The 26,291-nt window shown below is 37.1% G+C and overlaps 1 protein-coding gene across 5 annotated transcripts in view; it reads left to right on the top strand.

Annotated features, from left to right (window-relative positions):
• Atg10 (autophagy related 10) overlaps nt 1–23,865 on the top strand; it is a 244,070-nt gene extending 220,205 nt beyond the window's left edge. For all 5 annotated transcript variants that reach the window (XM_090331679.1, XM_090331681.1, XM_090331677.1 and 2 more), the window contains 3 exons: nt 21,188–21,285; nt 21,921–22,035; nt 23,719–23,865. In XM_090331679.1, coding sequence (XP_090187805.1) covers nt 21,188–21,285; nt 21,921–22,020 — 198 coding nt within the window. In that variant the 3' untranslated portion in view covers nt 22,021–22,035; nt 23,719–23,865. The remainder of the gene's footprint in view (nt 1–21,187; nt 21,286–21,920; nt 22,036–23,718) is intronic.
• The last annotated feature ends 2,426 nt before the right edge of the window (nt 23,866–26,291 follow it).

Here is a 26,291-nt window from a genome sequence, read left to right as displayed (position 1 = left end):
GAGCCTTGAGTTCAGACTCTAGCACTGAGGAAAAACAAAAAGAAGAAAAGATGATGAGTGTCAAATGTTATTCAATGAGGATCATCTGAAAGATTACTAAGAAAATAATGTTGAACTGAAGAATTGGACCTTTACGTCACAGTTAATTTTATGGAACCACTTTTTCTTTGGGGGTCTAGGCTGTCTTTGTGAGTCCTAGGTTTTCTTATCTAGAAAATATCAAACCAGACCAAAACTATACAAAACAGATTTATTTTTATTTCAACAGAAATTATGTTGATGAAATGTAAGAAATTGCTTTGCCTGGAAAATGGGGTTAGGCTATATTTCTTTATCTTGACTTTATTAAATTACTTCAAATTTTAATAAAACATTAAAAAATAAGAAACAATTGGTCTTGCCCATAGGTATGTTTATTCCTCTCTCCAATTCTTGCTTGCAAAATACCAGAATACAATTATTGCCTGGGAAACTCCATGATTAGATTTCTGTAATGAGAAGTATGATTTCTTCACACTGTACCCTTGGTAACATTGTTTTTGGTTACCTAGTTTTGAATTATTAGTATCCTGGGAAGGAGGAGAAATATCTCTTAGTAGCTAAATTTTATAGGTCAAATCTTTACCTAACATTTTTCATTATTAGAAGGGTAATCACGGATTTTGCAATGAGTTTATCACACCCATCCCTGGGAATTTTCTTCACAGAGCCTCTTTTGAAAGAGCTTCTAAAGACAAAAACTAATTTTAGCTTCACAAAATCACTGGGAAATCTGCTTCAGGAAATAAAAGGATTCTTCTTTTATCAAAGCTAGGTAAAGAGCAGAAAGGAAGAACATAAGTAGTAAGAGCTCTAGCTATAAAATGGAGTGCTTTATTCAAAATTCATACAGACTCTATGTATCTAAAGAGAACCATTATGATATTTTTTTAACTAACTTGAAGATTTATCAGTATGATTTTTTGTTGTTTAAAATTCTATTTGGCACCACTGTAAAATGCAATGATACTAATAGACTGCTACTTTATTTTGTGTTGCTAATTAAATATCTTTTCTCTCATGATAGTTGTCAGGCATCAGTATCTGCTGTCAATAAATTGTCTATCAATAAATCTGCTATCTTTTTGTGAATGTCCTGATTCTCCTTTGTTTCTGCATTCTTCAACATACTTAGCTCAAAAATGATGTCACTCTTTTAGTATAGGACTCAGATTTAATTATCATTGTTACCATTCTATAATGTAGTCTGAGGGGAAAATGAAAGAATTAATGATTGGAAAGCACAGGATCACAACTTCTTTGTTTTATGATAAAAACAGAATAAATGGGGGCTTGGAGGTATGACTCAGTTGGTAGAGTCCTAGCCAATGAGCAAAATGCCAGCTATTGAGTTTGAGTCCTAATTTTGGACCAAGTAAAAAGAAAGAATGAGGGCTGGGAACATGGCCTAGTGGTAGAGTGCTCAGGCCCTGAGTTCAAGCCCCAAGACTAGCAAGACAAAAAAGAAAGAAAGAAAGAAAGAAAGAAAGAAAGAAAGAAAGAAAGAAAGAAAGAAAGAAAGAAAGAAAGAGAGAGATAGTGTTCTTAACGTAGTGTTCTCATCTCTTTTGTTGTCCCTTGGTTATCTCATATTGTTACAGTATCTTACCTTATCTGGTATATTGTATATACGTTTATTTGTTTATTTGAAACAGGATAGAGAAGGGGGAAAAACAAGATGAGGGGAGGAGATGGGGGGAGGGAAATGGGTCAAAAACATGAGAAGGGGTATCAATGTTTATGAAATAATGTACCTTCTATCTGGTGACTATAATGTAACCCTTCTATTAATTAAAAAATAAAATAAAAAAAAGAATGAAAAATAGTATAAGTGTACCACTTAGGAGCTGTTTCATGCCAAAGTTTTGCATTGAGTTTTAGTAGGCTTGGCATTGGGAAAATAAGTTCTATCCTTCCAAAATACCAACTCTGTACTTGCACTGTGAATGAAGCCAATAGCCTTGGGAATGCTAGCAAATCATAGCCAAGTTCAACTTCTATTCTTAAATCTGGACATGAGATTTTTGGAGGGAGAAATAGGTACAAGTAAATTGTAATATACACCAGGCCCCAGGGTTTCATGCCTTTAATCCTAGCTACTCTGAAGATTGAGATCTGGGGATCACAGTTCTAAGCAGGAAAGTCTGAGCCATTTTTTTTTTGCCAGTCCTGGGGCTTGAACTCAGGGCCTTGGCACTGTCCTTGAGCACTTTTGCTCAATGCTAGTGCTCTGCAACTTGAGCCACAGCACCTCTTCCATCTTTTTCTCTGGATGTGGTACCAAGAATCGAACATAGGGCATTGTGCATGCTAGGCAAGCACACTTCCCAGGCCACACTTCCAGTCCCAGTTACTGAGACTTTTATCTCTAATTAACTACCAAAAGAGCCAGGGGGTGATAGCTAGCCTTGAGCATAAAAGCTCAGAGACATCTGAGCTCAAGCCCCAGGACTGGCATAAAAAATATAATTTATAAATATGGAGTGCATTAATAATGAGGATCAACCATACTATTCTATACTATTTTATGATATACTTTACCATTGTTACTCACACACATGCTACAATGTGGATATGACTTTTAATCATGTTTAAGCTCTATGACCTTGCATAAACCATTTTTCTGAGCAAAATTTTACAATGTAGGAAGAATGCTATTTTGTAGGATTATGAAAATTAAATTGGATAATACAAATTGATGGTTAGCTTTGGTTTCTTCCTTTCTTTAATCGAATAACAATGACTTCTATTTCTAGGTCAAAATACATTTCAGTCATTTACTTCACTTTATCTGTATTATCACCTCCCTGATCAAGCCATTTTCTTTCCTGTTTACTTTCTTCCTTTCCTATAACCATTCTTCACCAACAGCTAGGATGATTTTTTTTTTAAGGAAAACCAGATCAAATCATTAGGTACCCCAAATGTCCCATTATACTTAAAATAAGTGTGGGAGGGCAGCTTCCTTCTGTATTACAGGTCTGTAAAGCCTCTGGTCCCTACCTGTTTTTTTACCTTCCCAGTTTGTTCAGTTCCCCCTCCCCTTGAATTCCAGCCATATAAACCTGTCTTCTAAGACTCTAAATTTTCAGTCTCTTTCTTCCTGGAAATTTATTCTCTAGGCTTACCATATGCCTTTGAAAGTTTTACACATACACACACACACACACACACACACACACACACACACACACACACACACTAATATCTTTACATAACTTATTAGACACTGCTTTGATAACACTTTTCAGGTATGTGTACTTTTCTTTCATTTTATATATATTCAATTCAAGATTTTCAGTCGCCTGAGCAAAAAAAAATCTTGAACAATGTAACCTAATAATGCATTGTTTTTCCTATTACATATGTCTATATACTACAACTGACTGTGCTTATGCCTCATTTCTAACACCATCACCAGACTGTTTTGTTATGAGTTTAAAATGACTAAGGAACTGTCCCCTCCAGCATACATTTTCCTTTAATAACTTAGAAGCTGCTTGTCATCCCTATTTTAAACTGAAAAATTATCTTTCTCAGTTTCTAGCCTCAGAATTTCTACTTTGGGGTTAAAGTTTTATCATTTACATTTTGAAATATGCTTTGGGGCTCTCATTTAATCTATTTACATTAGTTTTAATCAGCTTATTTTATATCAAGGTGTTTATTTCAGCATGGCATCCCAAGTGCCATAGGATTGTCCTTTAGCTATCTTTAAAAAAAATGTCTTTAAGCCAGTGAGGTGGCTCATGCCTATAATCCTAGCTGAGATCTGAGGATCAAGATTCAAAGACAGCCCTGGGCACAAAAGGACCTGAAACTCTTATCTACAATTAATCTCTAGAAAAGGGAAATGGGACTTGGCTCAAGGGTAGGGCCTTCAGTTGAATAGCTCTGGGACAATGCCTAGGCCCAGAGGTAGGGTGGTAGTCATGAGCTGAAGAGCTCAGGGACAGAGCTCAGGCCAAGTTCAAGCCCCATGACCCACTAAAAATGTCTTTATTGTTATTTTAAATGTAATTGCAATTATGAGTCCGGTAATTAATATATTCCTTACATACAGTGTCTTTCCTTTCCTCATTCTCTCCCAAAAGTTACCTTTTGAACTACATCAATAAGTGCCATGTCTGAATTCTAGAGGTATGTGTCTTGTGAATGTTTTTTATTGTTGTTCCTGTTGTCTATTTTTACAGTAATGGTGTTTGAACTCAGGGCTTATGCTAGTGCTCTACACTTCAACTCCACCTCCAGTCTTGCTGTTTGTAGATGGAGTCTAACAAACTTTTCTGCCTGGGCTGGCCTCAAGCTGGGTCTGCATCTCCTGAATAGCTAGAATTCTAGGCATGAGCCATATACTTTAACAGTCACAGAGATCAGCTTTAGGGATAGGCCTAGAATCCTCTGTCCCTATTTTACTTCTGTAGAGAAAGGAAATAAAATCCTTCCTCTGTCATTGTGTTCACTGCCTGGGGCCTGCAAATTAAACTGGTAAAACACAGATGAACATTTATAAATTTACAGAGAACATTTGGAAATTTTATGTAACTTTCACTTGATATTATTTTTTAAATTTTTACTTTCACAGAAACCTTTGTAGAAAAGAAATGAAGATTTCACAAGCAGTTAGATCTTCACAAGAGTGGTATATACATGTACATATACATATATGTATATATACACATATACATGGAAAACTTAATGGAAGATAAGTTATTTTAATAAGGATTATTTATGCAAACTCAACTCATCTGACTCTCTTTAATGTTAGCAGTTGTTTTGGTGTGGGAAAAGGAAAGGCAATAGGGAATTCTATGTTCTGATTTTAGAGGGGAGATAAAGGCTTCTTTGTACATTTGCTGCTCCTAACTGCCTTTAGTTCTAAATAATCTTTATACCACAGTGGCATATTTCTAATTCCTTTCACTTGCCTTTTCCTCCAGAGCACAAAACATTACCAGTGGTCAGGGCCCTCTCCCTTAAGGAGAGGCTTAGAGTAGCTGTTCTGTCAGGCCAGTGCTGGGTTCATCCCTAGCTTTGAGTCTTGAACCTAATGGCTACGTATCTAGGTTTCATACTGCAGCCTACCTCAGGTGGGGGAAAGGGGAGATGCGATAAAAATTGAGTGTCATTACTTTGACAGAATTTGGAAAGTAAAGCAGTGATTTCGAAATTAAACTTAAAGTTAGATTAGCATGGGAAAGTAAATTGGCTTCTCTAACATCAGTTTAGTAGTAATTATATATAAACCTCTTACTATTATTATTTTAACTCCACAAATATTTAATATGTGAAGTTGTTTGTGTTGTTTCTTTGTAAAGGCTGCTTGTGCCCTCAGTCTCCTTGATAAGCTTACCTACTGTGATAAAATTGCCATCCACACAGGGAGGCACCCTGCTGTCTAATTCTTCCTACATTACTTATTTACTATTATTATTATTATTATTACTTACTACTGGAGAAAAGTGTGGCATCTTTCAATAGTAGACCAATATGTGTTTGTGTCGTTCCCTTTAATCTCATTCTTCATTACTTGTTGGTTTTTCTAGAACTACTTAAACTTCAAATCATATGCAATGCATTTTCCAAGTTCTGCATGGATTCTTTTTTCTTTTCTGTTTTGAATATTTTTTATTTTTTTAATATTTTTATTGTAATTAATAAAAGGGTTACATGATATTTGCCAGATAGAAGGTCCATTAATTCACATACATTGATACCCTTTCACATGTCTTGGTACCCATTACCCTCCCCTCCACCCCCCTCACCCGTCTTGGTTTTCCCCCTTTCCCTATCAAATTTCAAATAACCAAATACAAATAAATTCAATATATCAGATAACAAAGTGAGATACTGTAACAATATGAGATACCCAAGGGACAGCAAAGGAGATGAGAGATAACATAGTACATTAAGGACAACAATGTTATATGGCTTTTGTTTCAATATCCTGGAGGTCCTTTCAATTAGCTTCATACTATATGGCCTTATGTATCAAGATTTTGCTCTATTTCTGCATGGATTCTTACAAGAAGACCACTCCTCTTAGTTTACTGAGGAGTCAGAAACTTTGTGCTTGTGTTTCCTTTCTGAATTCACTTCATACATGTTGGACAAAGCCTTTTCCATTAATTGTGTGGTTTATCCTCCAGCTAGCATTCATGTCTGTGCCCCTAAGTTAATCACACGCTTAGAGTGGGTGCCAGGAATCTGTATAAACTAGTACCAGGTAATTCTGGTGGTCACACACACTCATTCTGAGACACTGTTCTGAATTTTAATCCTTACTTATCAGACTTTTACTCTCATTGTTTTCTTTTGTTCTGGTCATTTTCAATTTACCATTCTTGAGATTTTCTGTAACATCTTTAGTCTAGTTTCCTTATCCAATACCCCCACACAAAAGTGTTTATCCCCTTCAAATTTGGAGAAAATGTGACATCATGCTCTATTCTCAATTGCGCTCTGTGCTGTTAACTGTGGTGAGGGCTTGTAGAGGTTCTTGTCTGTTCTTATCCACACTCAGGGCTTTGACTAGAGAGAGTACCACAGATTATCCTCTACAGACACCTCCTTTTTCTACCAGAACAGAACATTTTAATAAAAACATTGATATGGAACATAAAGCTTTTCAATCAAGATTCAGTCCTGTTTGTCTTCATTTAAATCTGTTTTATTTTTCTTTCTGTGCCACTATATAAAAAAATTTCATCAATACACACAATCCTTCTGAGCCACAGATTTCCTCATTTTCTCTGGATGAGAGCTTTGATTAGCTTTTTATATGTTCCTTGTTAGTAATTGGCTTACTTGTTTTTTGGTTTGTTTGTGTCTTTGGGTGTTTTCTCTAATAAGTTTATAGTCTAACAAAGGATTCTTTGAAGACAATCTGAAAAACACTACTCTATGTTATGCTCTAGAGTATTATAATTTTAATACTCTATAAAATGCAACAAGTGCCATTAGGATTAAATGTTCATTTCTTCTTCTTGATACTGATGACTGGGATGGTTGTACATTTTTATCATCATGCCTGACCTAGTTGTGTAGCTGTGACTGTTTAATTAATAGTCATTTACATAAGCTCCTTTTTCCCCTAGCAAGCTTTATGATGGTCCTGTTGGTTATCTCCTTTTCACCCTGTGAAGTACCAGCCATGCTATTTCCACTTTGCATATCAAAATACAGAAAGATTAAATTACATACAACAAATTGATAACTGAATAAGTTTGGGGACTCAGAGTTCTGGCATATTAATTGTTTTGCTTAAAGCAACCATCTATGTAGATGCTGTAAATATATTCAAACTCTACTGCTGTCTTACATAGGAGTTGGATTTGGGACCATCAGGAGCTGAGGGAGGAAGCCCTTTGTAGATTTATGCAGAAGAATTAGTTTCCGGGCTCTCTCTGGAGCCATGAAAGGAAAGTTTGTTAGTAGTATTAGGTGGTATGTGAGAATTATTACTGTGATGTCTGTAATTTTTAATAAAAATTCTAGAGATCCTGGTGATACCTGTGCAGCATACAAATTTTAAGAACTATTTTATGTTATTTTTTAAACCACTTTTTTTCCTCCCAAAAAACTGTCTGTAGGTGCAGCAGAGTCAAACCTAGTTCACTTTGCTCCTTTGCGCCCTTCCTCATCCTAGAGATGAGGGGAACTTGCAGATCTTTCTGGATACATAGGCAAGAGGAATACTTATTTCTCACATTTTTCTTAAACATTCTCATTGTCTATCTTTCTATGCCTAAGAACCTCTGAGGGATAGAAATATAGACTTGATTATAGTCCCCCACCCCCGCCAGAAACTTTAAAGTAGAACTGCCTGAGTTTACACTGTATTCACCAAATAGAAGATGCATTACTTCACATACATTGATACCCTTTCTCATGTCTTAGTCCCCATTTCCCTCCCCCATGTTGTTTTGTTTTTAATGCTAACATTTTTCTTCTCCATTCTTCTCTTCTGATCAAGTTCTGCCTGCCCTCTAAGGAACAGGTTAAGTGCAGAATCTTGAAGAGCTCTTTGCTTCCTTTCCCTACCCTTGAGGTCAGATGTGAACTCTTTTTCCTTTGAATCTCCATTGTATTTGATCTGTATCAATAGTGTGCTATGTATGATAAGGGCATCTAACAGAGCATCAGAAGAGGAAAATATACATCTTATTACATTTGACTCAAGGTCTCTGTTTATGAAAATGTCTATGTACAGTGTGTATCTATTCAACTTCCACACATCCAACCAGCATTGCAGAAATGTCACAATTAAGGCCAAGCAAGCCCTAGATCTGCAGTGTGAAAATAGTCCTCAGCAACTCTTTTCTCATTCCCAGAAGAGTGTGGCTAAGTGCTGGACCACCTCTAGATCACCGTTCTTTAGTTCACTAGTTAATCTTGCTCCTGCTGTCAGACATCTCAGGCCTTCCTCCAGGTACCCTTTACCTTATACTTAGGAGTATTCATTGTTTGCTTGTGCTATAATACCTGTATAGTCCTCTCTGGAAGCATGAAGCTATTCTACACTTTCCTTTAATGGATAACACAAAAGAAGAATTAATCCTACCAATGATATCTTGCTTACCATCCTTTTTCTTTCTTTCTTTTTGTCAGTACTGGGGTTTCTATACTTAGAACAGTGTACAGCAATAGAACATGCTCCATACATATTTATTGGAAAAATAAATTGGTGAATGGATGCCATGGTAAATTGTTTAGCCTACATGTATTTAGTGATGTTCACTAAATGCTTGAGTAAGAAACATGAATCAATAAAAGTCTGAGTAAAGTAAGAAGACAATGATGACATTATGGTACTATTTTAATTATCTTCTTAGTTGAAGTAGTATACCTTAAACAAACAAAACCCTGAGGCATATAATAAGCTCACAAAATTAAAATGTGCACCTTGGTGCATTAGATTTTCTCAATGGTGAAATAAGATGTTACTTTATTTGTTTATTACAATTTATAGAACACATATATACTTCTGGGGTTTTGGTGGTTAACTGGAGAAAGGAGTCTCACAGAGTTTCCTACTTAGGATCCTTTGAACCTCAATCCTCAGATCTCAGCCTCCTATGTGTCACCCAGCTAAAGATGTTATTTTTATATAGAAACTAATAGATAGGATTTAGAATATATTACATAATGGACAGAATACATTAGATAAGTGATATAAATTGTGTGTGTGTGTGTGTGTGTGTGTGTGTTGGTGTGTGTGTTGGTGTGGACACATGCACATGCACATGCACCAGTCTTGCAATTTGAACTCTGGGCATGAGAACTTTTTTGAGAGAAAATGGTTGTGGCTCTCTCATGTCCTTATTGTGGCATAGGGGCTTGTGTTGTTCACTGTTGAGGGACAACTTGATTGGATTGAGAAATACCTAAGACATAAGCAAAGACATCACTGGTTGTGTCTACCAGGGTGTCTCCAGAGATGATTAGATGATGAGGACTCTAACCTAATGAACACTTTAATCCATTGATGGATTCAAAATTTGCCTCACAGTAATGAGGCAGTAGAACTGTGGAAAGTGAGGCCTGGAAGAGAAATAGGCCATTGGAGGCTCGGTCTTTGAAAGGCGTATCATGCTTTTATCCCTACCTGGCCCCATTTTGCTTCCATGATGTGAGCTACTGTGTCATTCTTTCTCACCAAAATGGACTTAAAGCTCTGAAACTGTGTTTCTGTTGGAGTTCTATGATGGGGGGGGGGAGACAGTCATGGGACTTGAACTCTGAACCTGGGCCCTGTCCCTGAGCTCTTCAGTGCAAGGATAGCACTATACCACTTGAGCCACAGCACGCCACTTCGGTTTTCTGGTGGTTAACTATAGATGAGAGCCTTACAAACTTTAGTGCCCAAACTGGCTTATAACCGAAATCCTCACATCTCAGCCTCCTGCGTAGCTAGGATTACAGATGTGAGCCACTGGTGCCTGGCTGGAGTTCTTATAGTAATGGGAAAGCTGACCGATGCAAGCCTGCTGGTGCCTTGTACACAGATATCCTCACTTGTGGAGCAGGCTACAAGTGTCAGCAATAATTGAGCACAAAGAAAATTTGAGCACATTCTAGTGCCAGACACTTTTTGTAGCACTGAAGATATTAACACACTGAAGACACTTGTAAAATCTGTTCTTATATAGTTTATCCTAGTTTTAGTTATGGGTTCAGCACATCCCTAATCCAAAAAATCTGAAATGAACAACTATTAAAATTGACGTGATGCTTAGAAAGTTTTAGATTTGTTTTGTTTATGTGTTGATTCCACTAATATTAAGTAACTTCTACTGAGTAGATGAAAGGCACTATCTTAAGGGCTAAAATTAAAATAGCCATCACTCCTTGTAAAAGATTATCATGAATGACTTTTTAAATCAATCTATACTTTTAACATAAAGAAAAGACAAAAATTGCAAGTCAAATAATATTTAAATACACAAGGTAAATAGAAAGCAGTTATGGCTAGCTGGGTGAGGTGGCTCACTCCTGTAATCCTAACTACTTAGAAGGCTGAGATCTGAGGATCAAGGTTCAAAGCCAGCCCAGACCGGGCACAAAAGGACCTAAGACTCTTATCTCCAATTAACCTCTAGAAAACTAGATGTGGGGTTTAGCCCAAGAGTAGAGCCAGTAACTTTGAGCTGAAGAGCTCAGGGACCATGCCCAGGCCCAGGGGTAGGGTGGTAGCCTTGGGCTGAAGAGCTCAAGGACAGGGACAAGTTCAAGCCCCATAATCCTCAAAAAAGAAAAAAAGAAAAGAAAAAGAAAGCAGTTATGGCTATATTGATATTAAATAAGAATCATCTTTTTGAAGAAAGTATGATCATGGATAAGTATAATCATTTTATATTGAACTTCCATTTCTCTAGGAAGGTATACCTTTATGCATTAGAGGTATATAAAGCAAAAAACAAATGACAGATCTTAAGAAGAAACTGTTACAGGAAAAATCCAAACTTGTCTTCCAAATTGATAGGCTAAACAGACAAAAATACAGAAGATGTGAACAACATGAATGCCTATTTTGATGTTACAAAACCTTCAGAACACTGTAGCCAGTAATTGAAGAGTATATATCCTTTATGCATATTCTTGTCCGTATCCATAAAACATTTTAAAAAGTAAGAGCCAAATAAATCCAAAGGATACTTGGAGCAAATAATAAGGTACCGAAATGAGTAAAACAGAAGACAAATCTAGGGAAGTTCCACAAAAAAACAAAATCATACATAGCTGGTGCCAATAACTCATACTTGTAATCCTACCTATTCAGCAGGCTGAGATCTGAGGATTGCAGTTCAGAGTCAGCCACAGCAGGAAAGTCTGTGAGACTCATCTCCAGTTAATAACCACAAAGCCAGAAATGGAAATGTGGCTCAAGTGGTAAAACACTAGCCTCGAACAAAATAGCTCAGGGCTGAGTTGCAGTCTTTAATGGTCCTGGTTTTATTTTGTTGTTGTTGTTCATGGCTCTGTTTTCTGAACTTTTTGCGTGTGGATTAGGATTATATGAAAACACAATATTTGAAAGTGAATGCATAGATTTTTGGGAGTTAGACTAGAGAAGATGAAAGCGAGTGACAATCCTAGACACCAAGACTGGTCAGAGGCAGGAGGAAACACAGTATATGAGTTCAGTTTATATTAAAATGGCAGGTCTGGGAAAATGCGGTGTGAGTGAGCAGACTTTAGAAGCCTCTTACTCCATGTCACTTTGGTAGGAGTCCCGTGTATAGCACCCAGGACCATGCCTGCTTCTGTAGATGTCCATTTTCCTTTCCCTGCTTAAGGGGTAAGATGGAGACACTGCTCTTCATTATTAAGGAATACACCCAGTGTAAAAGGCAAATTTAATCAACTTGGAATATGAAACTGAGTGAAAGCTTACTATGTGAAATTATATTTGTGCCTTCCCAGAGAGCCAAGAAAATTAAGAAATGGAATAAGTAAGTTATCATATTTATTACATGGAAGATGAAGGTACAGTATTATCATTTCTTTCTGATAGGCACATCTAATAGTCCTAAAAGCAATTCACAGTCTTCATGTCAAGACTTATCTTATGAGACATTTAACCATTGCTAAATTGCATTTCATATGAGAATGTGCCCATATAAACTCCTCTGAAGTTACAGAGATAGAATCTGACCTATCATTTCCATTTTCACAGAAAACCATTTAGTAGAACTTTGTTCCAGCACAAGTGTTTATTGAGTTGTAAGCCTAACACAGTTCATTGGCTGTATATATTTCCACGAAGACATTCTCAGCAGAGATTTGCTCAGTTCATCACTATTGACAGTAGATGGTAGAACTTTCACATGAATTTACTTCCTGAATTCATCTAAGAAATGTCACTAAAAAGATCCTGATAGTTTTGATGTTCCTTCACTTTTGAAAAACACATTAGATGTACAAGTTGAGATTTTCCTTTAGCTCTAACACATCATTCCTAAGCCAACTAAAAACCATTTTCATCTCTGATTCTGGCTGTCTGAAGGAAAGAGTAGAAAACAGACATAATGTCTCCAAATAGCATAAGCCTTATTAAAATCTCCATTGTAGAAAAACTGGCCTGGGAAATGTTATCCAGATTAATGGTCTGCACCAATCACATGTCTCTGATTATCTGTAAATTCTATTCCCCAGTTCAACCAAATGAAAATTTGTAGGATTTCAGGATCCACTGAATATGACTGAAAAATAGCATTGGCTACCTGATAAAGTTCTCCTTGAAACTAACCCTGTTTTTAAACTGGAGATCCTTTCTCTTAGGTGTTAAGTCAATTACACACAGACAGACAATTACAGACAGAAAAAGACAATGTTTGGTAAATGAATGAATGAATGCATGAAGCTGGGTACAAGTAGCTGCAATCCAAGCTACTCAGAATGCTGAGATCTGAGGCTTTCTGTTTGAAGCTAGACCAGGCAGAAAAGTCTGTGAAACTCTTAACTCTGCTTAACTAGCAAAAAGCTGTCAGTGAAGGTATGGCTCAAGTGGCAGATGCTGGCCTTGAGTAGAAAAGCCAAGTGAGAGTGAGAGGCCCTGAATTCAAACCTCAATATCAGAATTAAAAGTAATAATAAATATAGAATCCTGACCACATCAAGGAAACAATATTTTTCTATGTATTATGAACATTATAACTCCAGGCTGTGTGTACAGTAATCCAAAATAGATAGCATTTGTAATGCAGGGGAAAAAAAGCTTTTTTTAGCACCAACAAAAATTAAATTTTGAACTATTTTGGATTTGGGAATGGATACTCAACTGGTAAAAGTCTAGGAAAATAGACTCAAATCCAAAATTTTCAAAACCTGAGATACTATCACTAGCATTTGGAAATCAGAAACACACAGCTTGTGTTTAGAAACAATGATTTGAGTATTTAAAAATTAACATTCCACATATATTTGAAAGGTAATTAGTCATTTGGTTAATTTCTCACAATTAAGAAAAGATAATACATTTTAGAAATTATTGGATATTGAACTATGTACAATTTAATCATGCAAATTAATTATGAATGTTCTGACATATTGTTAGGAAAGTGGGTCATGATTAATAACAACACTTAATGGATTTGTTTATAAGGAGTTGTTGAATTGTAAATATTCCCAAAACAAGAATCCCCCCACACTGGGGCTGGGAGTTTGGCCTAGTGGTTAAAGTGTTTGCCTAGCATGCATGAAGACCCGGGTTCGATTCCTCGGTACCACATACATAGAAAAAAGCCGGAAGTGGTGCTGAGGCGCAAGTGGTAGAGCTCTAGCCTTGAGAAAGTCCAAGGACAGTGCTCAGGCCCTGAGCTCAAGCCCAGGACTGGCAAAAAAAAAAAAAAAGAATCCCCCCACACACTTTTAGCAAACATTCTAACAATAGAAGTAAATAAAGCATCATACAGATTTAATTCTGTGAACATGTAGAAACTTTGTCACATAAGCTTCCATTTCTTCTTCTTTTGGGGGGCTATTATTATTGTGTGTGTGTGTGTATATATATATATATATTACATCCTTGTATGTAATAAACATAATTCTATACTGTTACATTTTTGTTTTGATAATCATGTATCACTTCAAAAATTATACATTTTTGTTTTGATAATTTTATATCACTTCAAAAATTAAAAGAAAAATTCTGTTTTTAGTTTTGGGAGTTTTGGGTCTTGCTATGTAGTCCAGGCTAGACTCAACCTTATGATCCTTCCAGTTTAGTCGCCTAAGTGCCTAGATTGAAAGTGTGAACCACCACACTTGACTAAGTTCACACACAATTTCTGAGACTTTTCATGTTTTCCTTGTGGATTTGATTGTCCTCTGGTATTATGTTCTGAAGGACTTTCTTTATATATCCTGTAAGACAAATCTATTGGCAAGTAAGTTTCTCAATCTATTTCTTTGGGGATATATTTATGTTACCTTCAAGAATAGTTTTGCTGAATACAGATCCTTAGGGTTTTTTTTTTTTCCACTAGCACTTTGAATCAATCGTTGTCTTCGGGACAGATCAGTTCAGTCACACACACACACACACACACACACACACACACACACACACACACATATTTGGGGGGGGGGGGGTCCTGGGGCTTGAACTCGGCCTAGGCCGAGCTCTTCAGCTCAAGGCTACCACCCTACCCTTGAGCCAAGCCCCACTTCCCATTTTCTACAATTTAATTGGAGATAAGACTCTCAAGTCCTTTTGTACCTGGGCTGGCTTTGAACCTTGATCCTCGTATCCTAGGCTCCTGAGTAGCTAGTGCACTGCTGAGCCACTGCGCCAGGCTCAGTCATTGTTATATTTTTATTCCTTTTATTTTTATTTTTTGGTTATAGGGCTTGAACTGAGCACACTCCCTGAGTTCTTTTTGCTCAAGTTAGCATTCTGCCACTTTGAGCCACAGCACCATTTCTGGTTTTCTAGTGGTTAATTGGAAATTACAGCCTCACAGCCTTCTCTGGCCAGGCTGTTTGAACCATGATCCTCAGATGTCTCTTGAGTTGCTAGGATTTTAGGCATGGACCACCAGTGCCTAGCTTCTTTATTACTTTTTATATGAGTAGTGTTTTATCACATCTCTTCTTGTTTTATAGAGCATAATTATTTCATTATTTTTAAATAAATAAACATTTGTAATATAAAAGTTTCATTATGGTAATACACTCTGAGCATATTCATCTCTCAACCATGTTCCCATTCCTCCTCTCCCACCTTCCTCCCTTTCAAATAGTATTTGGTGGGTTTCGCTATGCTGTTATAATACAAAACACATAAAATATCATTGGATCCTCTTTGTCCCTCAGTACCCCCTCAGAGACAATCACCATTTTATCCCTTGACACATTACCATTACTATTGCTGTCATTACCATTTTAGGTCTGTACCTTCTAATGAGCAAGAACATTGGACATTTGACTTCAACATTTGCTTTACCTCAATTAACATGATGATCTCCAGTTCCATCCATCCATTCCATGATTTTTTTTCTAGCAAAATAATATTCTGTGGTGTGTATGTGTGTTGTATGTGTGTGCAGGGGGGAGTTAGTTTCTTTATCCATTTACCACTTGTTAGGTCCCTTGGCTGATTCCAAAATTTGGCATCACTCACATCTTTTCCTAAAATATGTACTCTCCCTAGTTTTGGCTATCAAGTTACTTGCCTATGATGTAAATGTAGGTATGGATTTGTTATATAGCCTATATTTGAATATTTTGCCTATTTTATTTTCTCCTCAGATTTCTATTGCATGTATGCTAGATAGTATAGGTTGTGGTAGTACAGGTCTCAGATGCTTATTTCATTCTGTTTTCTTCCTTTGTCTTCTTCAGACTGAATACTTTAATGTATCTTCTAACCCGTTAATTCTTTCTACTGGTATTTTATATTTATTATTGTACCTACTTAGTGAATTTTTATTTCTAATATTACATTTTTCAAGTCCAGAGTTTTCTTTTTATTTTTATTTATTTATTTTTTAAATATTTTGGTTGTGGGGCTTGAACTCTGTGTCTGGGCACTGGGCACTGTCCCTGAGCTCTTTAGCTCAAGGCTACCACTCTATCACTTTGAGCCACAGTGTCACTTTCCATCCTTTTTAGTTTATTTGTTTGTCCCAGGCTTGGGCTCAGGGCCTGGGCACTGTCCTTGGGTGTTCTCAAGGCTAAAGCTCTACCACTTGAACCACAGCACCACTTCTGGTTTTGTTTTTTTTTCCTATGTATGTAGTACTGAGGAATTGAACCCTGGTCTTCATATGTGCTAGGCAAGCACACTACCACTAAGCTGAACTCCTGGCCCTTCATCTGGTCCTTTTATCCAGTTTTTATTTCTTCCTAGATATTACTTTATTTGCGAAATCATTGTCAAAATTTTTCTTTTTTACTTGTGTGAACATAATTTCAATATTTGAGCATATTTATAATAGCTGAATTATTTATAAATTATTTGTAAATCCAAAAGCTTGACCCACTCATAGTTTTTATTAATGACATTTCCCCCTAATATCTGTAATACTCTTTGGATTCCCTGTATGTCTCTTAAATTTCTCTTCAAACTAGACATTTTAGCCAGGCACTAGTAACTCATGCCTGTAGTCCTAGCTTCTCAGGAGACTGAAATTAGAAGGTTGTGGTTCAAAGCTAGGCTGGGCAGGAAAGTTCATAAGACTCTTATTTTTGTTTAACCACATGCATGACACATGTGAACGCGCCCCCCCCCATCCCCACACTCAGAGCTGGAAGTGGATCTGTGACTCAAATGGTAGATCACTAGCCTTGAGCAGAAAAGCCCAGACCCTGAGTTCAAACTCTGGGATTGGCACACATGCGTGTGCACACACATACGTACATACACACAGAGAAAAAATAAAAAACAGACAATCTGAAAAATATGTTGGAAGCAATTCAGAATTCTAATATTTTACACTGAAGATTGGCTGTTACTGTGGAATTTTTGTTTGTTTTAGTAGCTTTCCTGGGCTTTAAAAATATCTGTCATAAAGTTGATGAACAGAGAGGTTACAGTCACATAAGTCAAGTAAAGGGTACATTTGTTTTTGGATGCCATCCCTTTCCGCACTATCTCCCAGTCTTTCCCTCCCATCCTTACATATAAGCTGTATGGTTCATTTTCAACATTGTGTCTAATGAGCACCACTGCTGTACTTGTTTGTCCTTTGTCCATTCTGTGCCCCTCCTTGCCCCTCCAAAGACAGATAAATGAACAAGCAAGACAAAAGGAAAACAAAGCAGCAATAAAGAAAAACCTCTTGTTTCTATTTCCTGGAGTTCATTTTGATAAATATTATTTTATATGATCAGAGGCACATAAATATCATGCCTTTGTATTTCCCCTAAGAGTATCCTCTGGTATCACTATATGAGATGCCTAGAGTTTCCCATCCTTTATTCACAGACTTTGCATTACCTATTTTCTTTTTCTTCTTGTATTTCCTTTTGCTTTCATTTTATTTATCCTTTTCTCTTTTATTTTTCCTTTATTCTTTGTCACTTCCTTTTCTTTTCTTTCTCCTTCCTTTCCTTTATCCTTCCTCCCTCCCTCCCTCCCTGCTTCCCTCCTTCCCTCCCTGCCTCCCTCTTTCCCTTCCTTCCCCTTCCTTCTCCTTCCTTCCTTCCTTCCTTCTTTCCATTCTTTTTCTTTTCTTGAGTTTGGAGTCATCTCTGCCCAAACTAGTGGGCTCAGACTACTAAATATCTGATACTATAGGTATGCTGTCTCATACTTGGTTTTTTAATTTCCACTTTTAATTCTTTAGCCTGCCTTCCTCAGGTCATTGTATGGCTTACTGGGTAGCTAATTATTGGACAGAGCTTGTGTTCAGATGGCCTAGTACCATAAGCCTTCTTTCATTTGTGTGATTAGTGATCAAGTGAACCTTGGCCGTTCCTTCTCAGCAAACTGCCTATGTCTCCCCAGTACCTGTGCATAGTTCCTATCAGCAAGGATGCCTAGAGAACTTGTCTCAAACCATCTCAATTGCAGGGTGCCTATTATATTTCTGGCTTATCTGCTGATGGCCTCAGTTGGCAGAAAAATCTTCTGGTCAGCAAAGCTGTGCTTTTCTCTTTTCATTTAGAACCTAGTTTGTGGTTTTTATTGAAAATGCTACTGAGCAATAGTTTTCACCATCTGCTGCAGATCAAGTCTGTCTCTGGCAGCATGGCTGTTGGCTCTTAAGGCCATTTCCACTCTAGTAGAGTCCTCTGTTGATGGGGCTATGGACAGACCCAGAATGTCTTTCTAGACAGGCAGACTATAAATTTACTGTTTCTAATTTGAAATTCTGAAACCTTTTATGAAGTCAACAAAATTTTTGTTTTCCCTTGGTGATTTCTAGAGCCTGGAAATGGTTTGTTTGGGACCATTTGTTCAGTTTTATACTTTCTTATGGGGAGACCTCCTCATTCTGTTATACCTGGAAATTTACTTCTATCCTTATTTCTTTTTTATTGTAATTAATAGAAGGGTTACATTATATTAGCCAGATAGAAAGTACGTTTCTTAACAATCATTGCTACCCCTTTTTGTCCCCATTTCCTTCCCCTACCCCCTCCCCTTTCCTATAAAAATTTCTTAAGCCAGGCACTAGTGACTCATATCTGTAATCCTAGATACTCAGGAGGCTGAGATCTGAGGATAACCATTAGAAATCATCCTGTCATTAAAGTCACTATGAGATTTTTACTTCTAATAAAATACACAAAAAAAGCCAAACGTGATGCTGTGACTCAAGTGGTAGAGCGCTCACTTTGAGTACAAAGGGGCCCAGAGACAGCACCCAAGCCCTGAGTTCAAGCTCCAGAACTGGGGAGGGAGAGAGAGAGAGGGGGGGGGAGGGAGAGGGAGAGGGAGAGGGAGGGGGAGAGGGGAGAGGGAGAGAGAGAGAGAGAGAGAGAGAGAGAGAGAGAGAGAGAGAGAGAGAGAGAGAGAGAGAGAGAGAGAGAGAGAGAGAGGGAGGGAGAACAAGAAGGAAGGAAGAAAGGAAGGACAAAAGAAGGAAAGAAGGCAGGCAGGGACATCCAAACTTTTCTTAAATGGTTACATAAAGCTGAAAACAGTGACTCATGTGTAATTCTAGTTGCTGGGAGGTGGTGATTGGTAATATTGTTTCCGGAACTAGCAGAGCCAAAAATAAGTTTGCAAGATTTCCTCTTAATACAGAGCAGGATGCACACAGGGGTGTGGGTTTTTCATTCTAGCTATGTAGATAAGAGAAATAGGAAGATCAAGTTCCAGATCAACCCCTGAAAATAAATGTGACATTCTATCTGAAAAAATGACTACAGCCCAAAACAGAGGGAGCATGGCATAACTCATAGACCGCAGGTGCAACGTACTGAATTTAAAGTTCAGCTCTTCCTCCTACCTCCAGAAAAAAACAAATGTGTCACTCAGCCTACGATAATCATTACACCAATCTTGCAGTGCTGTAGTTATTGTTTATGCTTATAATTTGAGCTACTGGGGAGGTAGAGGTTGATAGGATTGCATTTAGACCAGAAGAAAAAAGAAAGAAGAGGCCTCTAGAGGCACTGCATGGGGAGAAATAATGTCAGAGTGCTAAAAATTCTGATTTCTAAACACTCAATGTCAAGCAATGCAAGTAGAACTATGTACTTCAGTCATCGTAAATAGGAGTGTGTATATGCATGCAGATTTAAATGATGAAAGCTTGGGACAGAGACAGTAGTAATGATCACTACTTTCAGTCAGAGTTGTTCCCAGAAGCAGCTCATAGGCTGACCAAGAAGAGAAGCCAAGAGAAGCAGCTGGGAAGACCCAGGTCCAAATCCAGTTACAATTGTTTTATTTGGCCTATCCCTTCCTTAAAAAAAATTATGCCAGCATTTAAATCTAAGAGGCTTTCCATACACTTCTAGTTTCATAGGTCATTTTGACAAATGGGAAGATCTCACATGCTGACCTATGTTCCCAGTCAACTCATCTACCTGGCTCAAAGCACCAAAGCTGTACATGGAGGGCAGTCCACTCCAATCCACCATAGTCCTCATCAAGGATGATATGTTGACACCATTTTTCCCCTGTATGCCACCTGACTAGATTTTATACTTTGTTAAGTTTATTATTGTCCAAAATAATCGTTAACAACATAAAATAGTTGGTAGATTTGTCATAAAAAATTATTTTTGTCTTGCTAGATCATGTACACAAATAGCTTACTGCAGAGAACCGCTGTGGTCTCCCCATTGTTTGCTAAATGCTTCATGCATCCCTAAGCTAGCAGTGATCTGACCTTTTCCTTTTATCTAAATGTTTTCTTAGAAAGAGAGTAGAGTTGCATCATATGGAACTTTAGCATACAGAAGTAGCCGTATAGACTTGAGAGAGGCACAAAAAGGGAAACAGAGGGGTAGAGGAAGAGAGGGAAAGAGAAAGAGAGGGGTGGGCTGGGAGTTTGGCTTATTGGTATAGTGCTTCCCTAGCATACATGAAGACCTGGGTTTGATTCCTCAGTACCACATACATAGAAAAGTTGGAAATGGTGCTGTGACTCAAGTGGTAGAGCACTAGCTTTGAGGAAAACCCAAGGTCAGTGGTCAGGCCCTGAGTTCAACCCCCAGGACTGGTGAGAGAAAGAGAGAGAGAGAGTGAGAGAGCGAGAGAGAGAGAGGGGGGAGAGAATACTTAAATATTACAATCATTGTCCCACCCCTTACCTTACAGAAGCAACGAAAACATTGGCCAAATTTAGGTTAAAAAGAATGCAGATGATTTGGGTTCCCTGATCACTGACGAGATAAATGAAAGGCATTGTTTAGATGATCAAACTACTACGCTTCCTGGAAAGAAAAGTAATAACAGTAATCAAAGAGAAATACAGCAAACAACAAGAGGGGACTAACGAAATTTATGTTTAGTGTTTGAGCCCTGGAAACCAAAATGTGTGTCTTGCTGTACTTGACAATACTATTTGTCAATGCATAGCTCCTTACCATCCTCTTGTCATGTGTAGAATATGGATTATCTTTCAAAATAGAACCTGCATGTTAATCAATAGCTTTGAATTTTAAAAGAGTAAAGTGGATTATTAATTTTAACTTTTTCAGGTAACTCACAGAGACAATCTAAGAACAACTCTTATTCTTACAGGAACATCCAATCCTTGGGCAACCCTTTTTTGTATTACATCCCTGCAAGACCAATGAATTCATGACTCCTATGTTAAAGAATTCACAGAAAATCAATAGGTAAGAAACACCTTAAAGACACACTAGTCTCTGCTCTGATTTTTAAAGTGTAAATCTTTTTATGTGGCTCTAAAAGCTAAGTGAAAAAAGAAATATTCTTTGTAATAATAACAATAGGTAACATTTATTGATTTTTTATGTAGTAGGTGCTATTCGAAGAGTTTTAGGTATATAAATGCATTGGATGTTTATAAGGTCCCTAAGAATACTATTATTTTACCCAGTTTACAGAGAAGCAACTAAAGCACAGAGGAGTTAAAAAACTCCACTGGTGCTACACCACTAATTAATGATACGACTGTGATTTGAACCCAGTATTTTTGCCTCAGAACCATACTCTTTAGTCACTGTGCTTGCCTATTATAAAAAATACTGTAAATTTCAAATAAAAAAATTGAGTCATTAATGCAAGTCAGGAAGTCCAATGTTACATTGCCCTTCAATTAATTACCTTTAAGAGGTCCTCATAGTCTCTCTGAAAATGAAATTCTCTCCATTTCTGCCATTCAGAAATGCTGGAATTCCAGATAAGCATACATCTTTGAAGAAAACCTCATTTCCTGTTTGTATCCCTGACTGATGAAAAACTATGATGAAGCATTTACTTGTGTTGCTATATTTCACTTATTTTCTAGGAATGTCAACTACATTACATCATGGCTGAGCATTGTAGGGCCAGTTGTTGGGTTGAATCTCCCTTTGAGTTACGCCAGAGCAGCTTTTCAGGATGAGTGACATGTTGACTGACAGGTAAGGTGTGAAGCTTGGGCTTTAAATCTGCTGTTTGATCATGATGTTACCACTGTACTTAGATACTTCACTACTCTATGGTAACCTTGATTTCATCTCAAATGGGTTGAGCCCAGGTTTGTATTTTAGTTTTCTACTAGTATTGTATCCAATTATTTCAGAAGCATTTTCTTTGCAATAAATATCATTGCCTTACCTACAGGAAGGAGCAGTTTTAAGTTAGCATGGATATTCTTTTTAAAGTTTATTTATTTATTTTTATTGTCAGGGTAATGTATAGAGGGGTTACAGTTACATTCACCAGATAGTAGGTGCACTACTTCTCACACATTGATACTCCTCATATTTTTGTCCCCATTTCTCTCTCCCCCCCCTCCCAATCATCTTGTTTTCCCTCTTCCTTTTCCTATTTCAAATAAACAAATAAATGGATATATAATATACTAGGTAACAAAGTCAGATACTGTAACAATATGAGATTAACCAAGGGGCAACAAAAAGAGAAGAGAAATAACATAGTACATTAAGAACAACAATCACACAAGATAAAGCTCTTGTTTCCATATCCTAGAGATCCTTTCATTTAGTCTCATTCTATATGGCTTTATGTATCTAGGTTTTGACTTATTGTAATCCTCTGCTAGGAAAGTCCTAGGTATGTACAAATGAGGGAAACCATTGAGCCTATGTTCTTTTGGGTCTGGCTTACTTCCTATGATTTTTTTTCAAGTCTTTCCATTTCCTTACAAATGGAGCGATGTCGTTCTTTCTGTCAGCAGCATAGAATTCCATTATGTATAAATACCACCTCTTGTTGATCCACTCATCCACTGAGAGACATCTGGGTTGGTTCCATATCTTTGCTATGGTAAATAGTGCTGGCTGCAGTGAACATCATTGTGCTAATGGCTTTAGTATGTCCTTATTTCTGGAAGTTTGGGAAAATGCCAAGGAGTGGAATTGCTGGGTCATAGGTGAGCTCTATGTTTAGTCTTTTGAGGAACCACCATATTGCTTTCCATAGTGATTGAACAAGTTTACACTCCCACCAACAGTGAAATAGTGATCCCTCCTAGCCACATCCCCACCAGCATCTGTTGTTATGAGATTTCTTGATAATGGCCATTCTAACTAGAGTGAGGTAGAATCTCAAAGTTGTTTTGATTTAGCATGGATATTCTTTTTTTTCTTATATTTTTTATTGTAATTAATAGAAGGGTTTCATTATATTCACCAGATAGAAGGTGCATTACTTCACAAACATTGATAGCCTTTCTCATTTCTTGGTCCCTATTTCTCTCCCCCCACTCCTTCCCCTCATCTTCTTTTCCCCCCTTCCCTATCCTATTTCAAATAACCAAATAAGCATATATCCAATATATCAGATAACAAGGTAAAATACTGTAACCATATGAGATAACCAAGGGACAGCAAAAGAGGTGAGAGATAACATAGTACATTAATGACAACAATCACTCACTGTATGGCTTTTGTTTCTATATCCTGGCGGTCCTTTCATTTAGCATCCTACTATATGGCTGTATGCATCTAAGTTTTGCTCTATTGTAAATCTCGGCTAGGAGAGCCCAAGGTTTCTACTGATTAGCATGGATATTCTTGAAGTAAGACTTTTTTATTAAACTGATTTTATTCTCTTGACTATTATTTTGTTCTTATTCTCAGATCTTCTGTTGAACCTAGAAACTATGAAGTGAAGAATACCAAGAGATGGCTGTAGCAGAGCACTTGTCTGGCCAAGTGTAAGGTCATGTATTCAAAACCAGTACTGAAAAAAATATAATTTTAATTAAAAAAACTAGAAAACTCTGAGTTTACCTGTCTTTTTGTTTGTTGTGTGTTTACTTTTATACTGGTCCTGATCTTGAACTCAGGGCCTGAGTACTGTCCTGAGCATCCACGTGCTCAAAGCTAGCTAGCGCTCTACCACTTGAGCCACAGTACCACTTCTGTCTTTTTCTGACTAGTTTATTGGAGATAAAAGTCTCATGGATTTTTCTTTCCAGGCTGGCTTTGAACCATAATCCTCAGATCTCAGCTTCCAAAGTAGCTAGGGTTACAGACATGAGCCACCAGCACCAAGTGAGTTAACCTGGTTTTAATGAAACGAATATTATACAACATTATATATCATGATTTTTTTTCCCAAGGAATAAATCATCTGCAGCGTTGTAATATGTTAACAAATGCCATTGTTAGTTCACTTGCAGGCCTTCCTTTTCTCGGTCAAGTACTTCATATTCCTTCTTCTGATATGGATAGTGATTGATAGAAAAATGTGTTCATTTTAATATAAAATATATGAAAATTAAAATATAAAATTTATGTGTCCCTGGAAATGAATGGTGTAAACACGTCCAATCTTCCACAATCAAACTCAGGGGCAATAGATTATTTTTATTTTATTTTACTCCAAAAGAGAGAGAAAGTATACCCAGGTTGAAGCAGATAAATCACATGAAATCTTCAGTGCCTGAGAAAATATTGTGAAGTGTTATTGTACAAATAGTCATTAAAAAAACAAATAGTCATTAAATGCTCACTTTTCTTAAAACTTATTTATTTATTCATTCAGTAAATAAACTTAATAGCCAGGAAGATAAACTTTACCTCGTGGAATTATCTATTTTGGTTTCTTGTTTTGTTTTTCTTTCTACTTGGTCAAGAGCACAAACTAGAGAAAAATATAATTGGCTCTTTAGAGAATCTAGATTCATTACTTTGAATTAAGGATAAACCTGAATCACCTAAGGTTTTACAGGACATTGAGGCCTTTTGGAAACAAACTTTCTGTGGTGAGCGGATGTGCATACTCCTTACAGAACCTCTGGTTGTGTATATTTTAGTATGACATTGAACTAGGTGGGAGGGGCAAGGAAAGCCCTTTACAATTTTATGCAAGGTACATTCAATGTGTGGATATTACAGAGTTCTGCAATGCATAATCTCTTGGCTATGCCCTTGTAAACCATTGTTAGCTGATAATGCCATAAATTTAAAATTCATTCATTACACCTAATCCATTACACATTTTAACTTAGCCTATTCTACCTTAAATATCCTCAGAACACTTATATCAGCCTTCAGTTTGACAAAACCATCTTACACAAAGCTTGTTTTATTTAACAAAGCATTGGACATCTCACATTTGCACATTTGATTGATGCTATGATATATAAAAACACAATACCCAATATCCAAAAATCCCAACAACACAATATACCATGGAATATAAATCTTCTTCCTCACTATCACATTTTATTGATACCATCCAGTATTGTGAGAGAGTACTAGATCACTTACCAGTGTGCACAAAATAGATCAAATTTGAAATCTGGACTATAGTTTCACTTTCATACCATCATAAAGTCAAAAGCTAAAGTTGATGGGGCCAGGAGCATAGCCTAGTGGTAGAGTGCTTGCTTAGCATGCCTGAAGCTCTGGGTTTGATTCCCTGGTACCACATACACAGAAAAAGCCAGATGTGGTGCTGTAGCTCATGTGGTAGACTGCTGACCTTGAGAAAGCCCAAGGACAGTGCCCAGGCCCTTCGTTCAAGCTCCAGGACTGGCAAAAAAAAAAAAAAAAAAAAGCTATAAGTTGAACTACTGTAAATCAGAAACTATACATGGGATATAAGAACATTTAGTGCCTTTAAAAAAAATGTGTAGCTGCTACAGGTTTATTATGGTTTGTCCCTTCTGAAATTCCTATTGAAATCTGATTCCCGGTGTAATGGTGTTGAGAAGTGGCAAGACCTTTAAGGGATGATTACATGTTGTGGAGGATTAATTCATTTCTTTTAGGACTAGATTTGTTATTGTAAGAGTGGGCTTTTGTACATAAATAAATTTCCATTTAGGGCCGGGAGTTTGGCCTAGTGGTTAAAATGCTTGCCTACCATGCATGAAGACCTGGGTTTGATTCCTCGGTACCACATACATAGAAAAAAGCCGGAAGTGGTGCTGAGGCTCAAGTGGTAGAGCTCTAGCCTTGAGAGAATCCAAGGACAGTGCTCAGGCCCTGAGCTTAAGCCCAGGACTGGCAAAAAAAAAAATAAATAAATAAATAAATAAATTTCCATTTAGTCTTTTATATCCAGTATCATGAGAGTACTCAATCAGTTATCACTGTAAACAAAAAGATCAAAATTTGGTCTCTGGCCTCTTAGCTTTCTCTTTCTGCAGTGTATTGAAGCAGCCTGCTGACCTTCCCATATGCAACTACTTGGCTTGGGA

Source organism: Megascapheus bottae, chromosome 4 (assembly GCF_031878675.1).
Source record: "Megascapheus bottae isolate mThoBot1 chromosome 4, mThoBot2.hap1, whole genome shotgun sequence".
NCBI lineage: Eukaryota > Metazoa > Chordata > Mammalia > Rodentia > Geomyidae > Megascapheus > Megascapheus bottae.
Note: the sequence above shows the minus strand (reverse complement) of the source record. Positions and strands in the feature narration are given on the sequence as shown.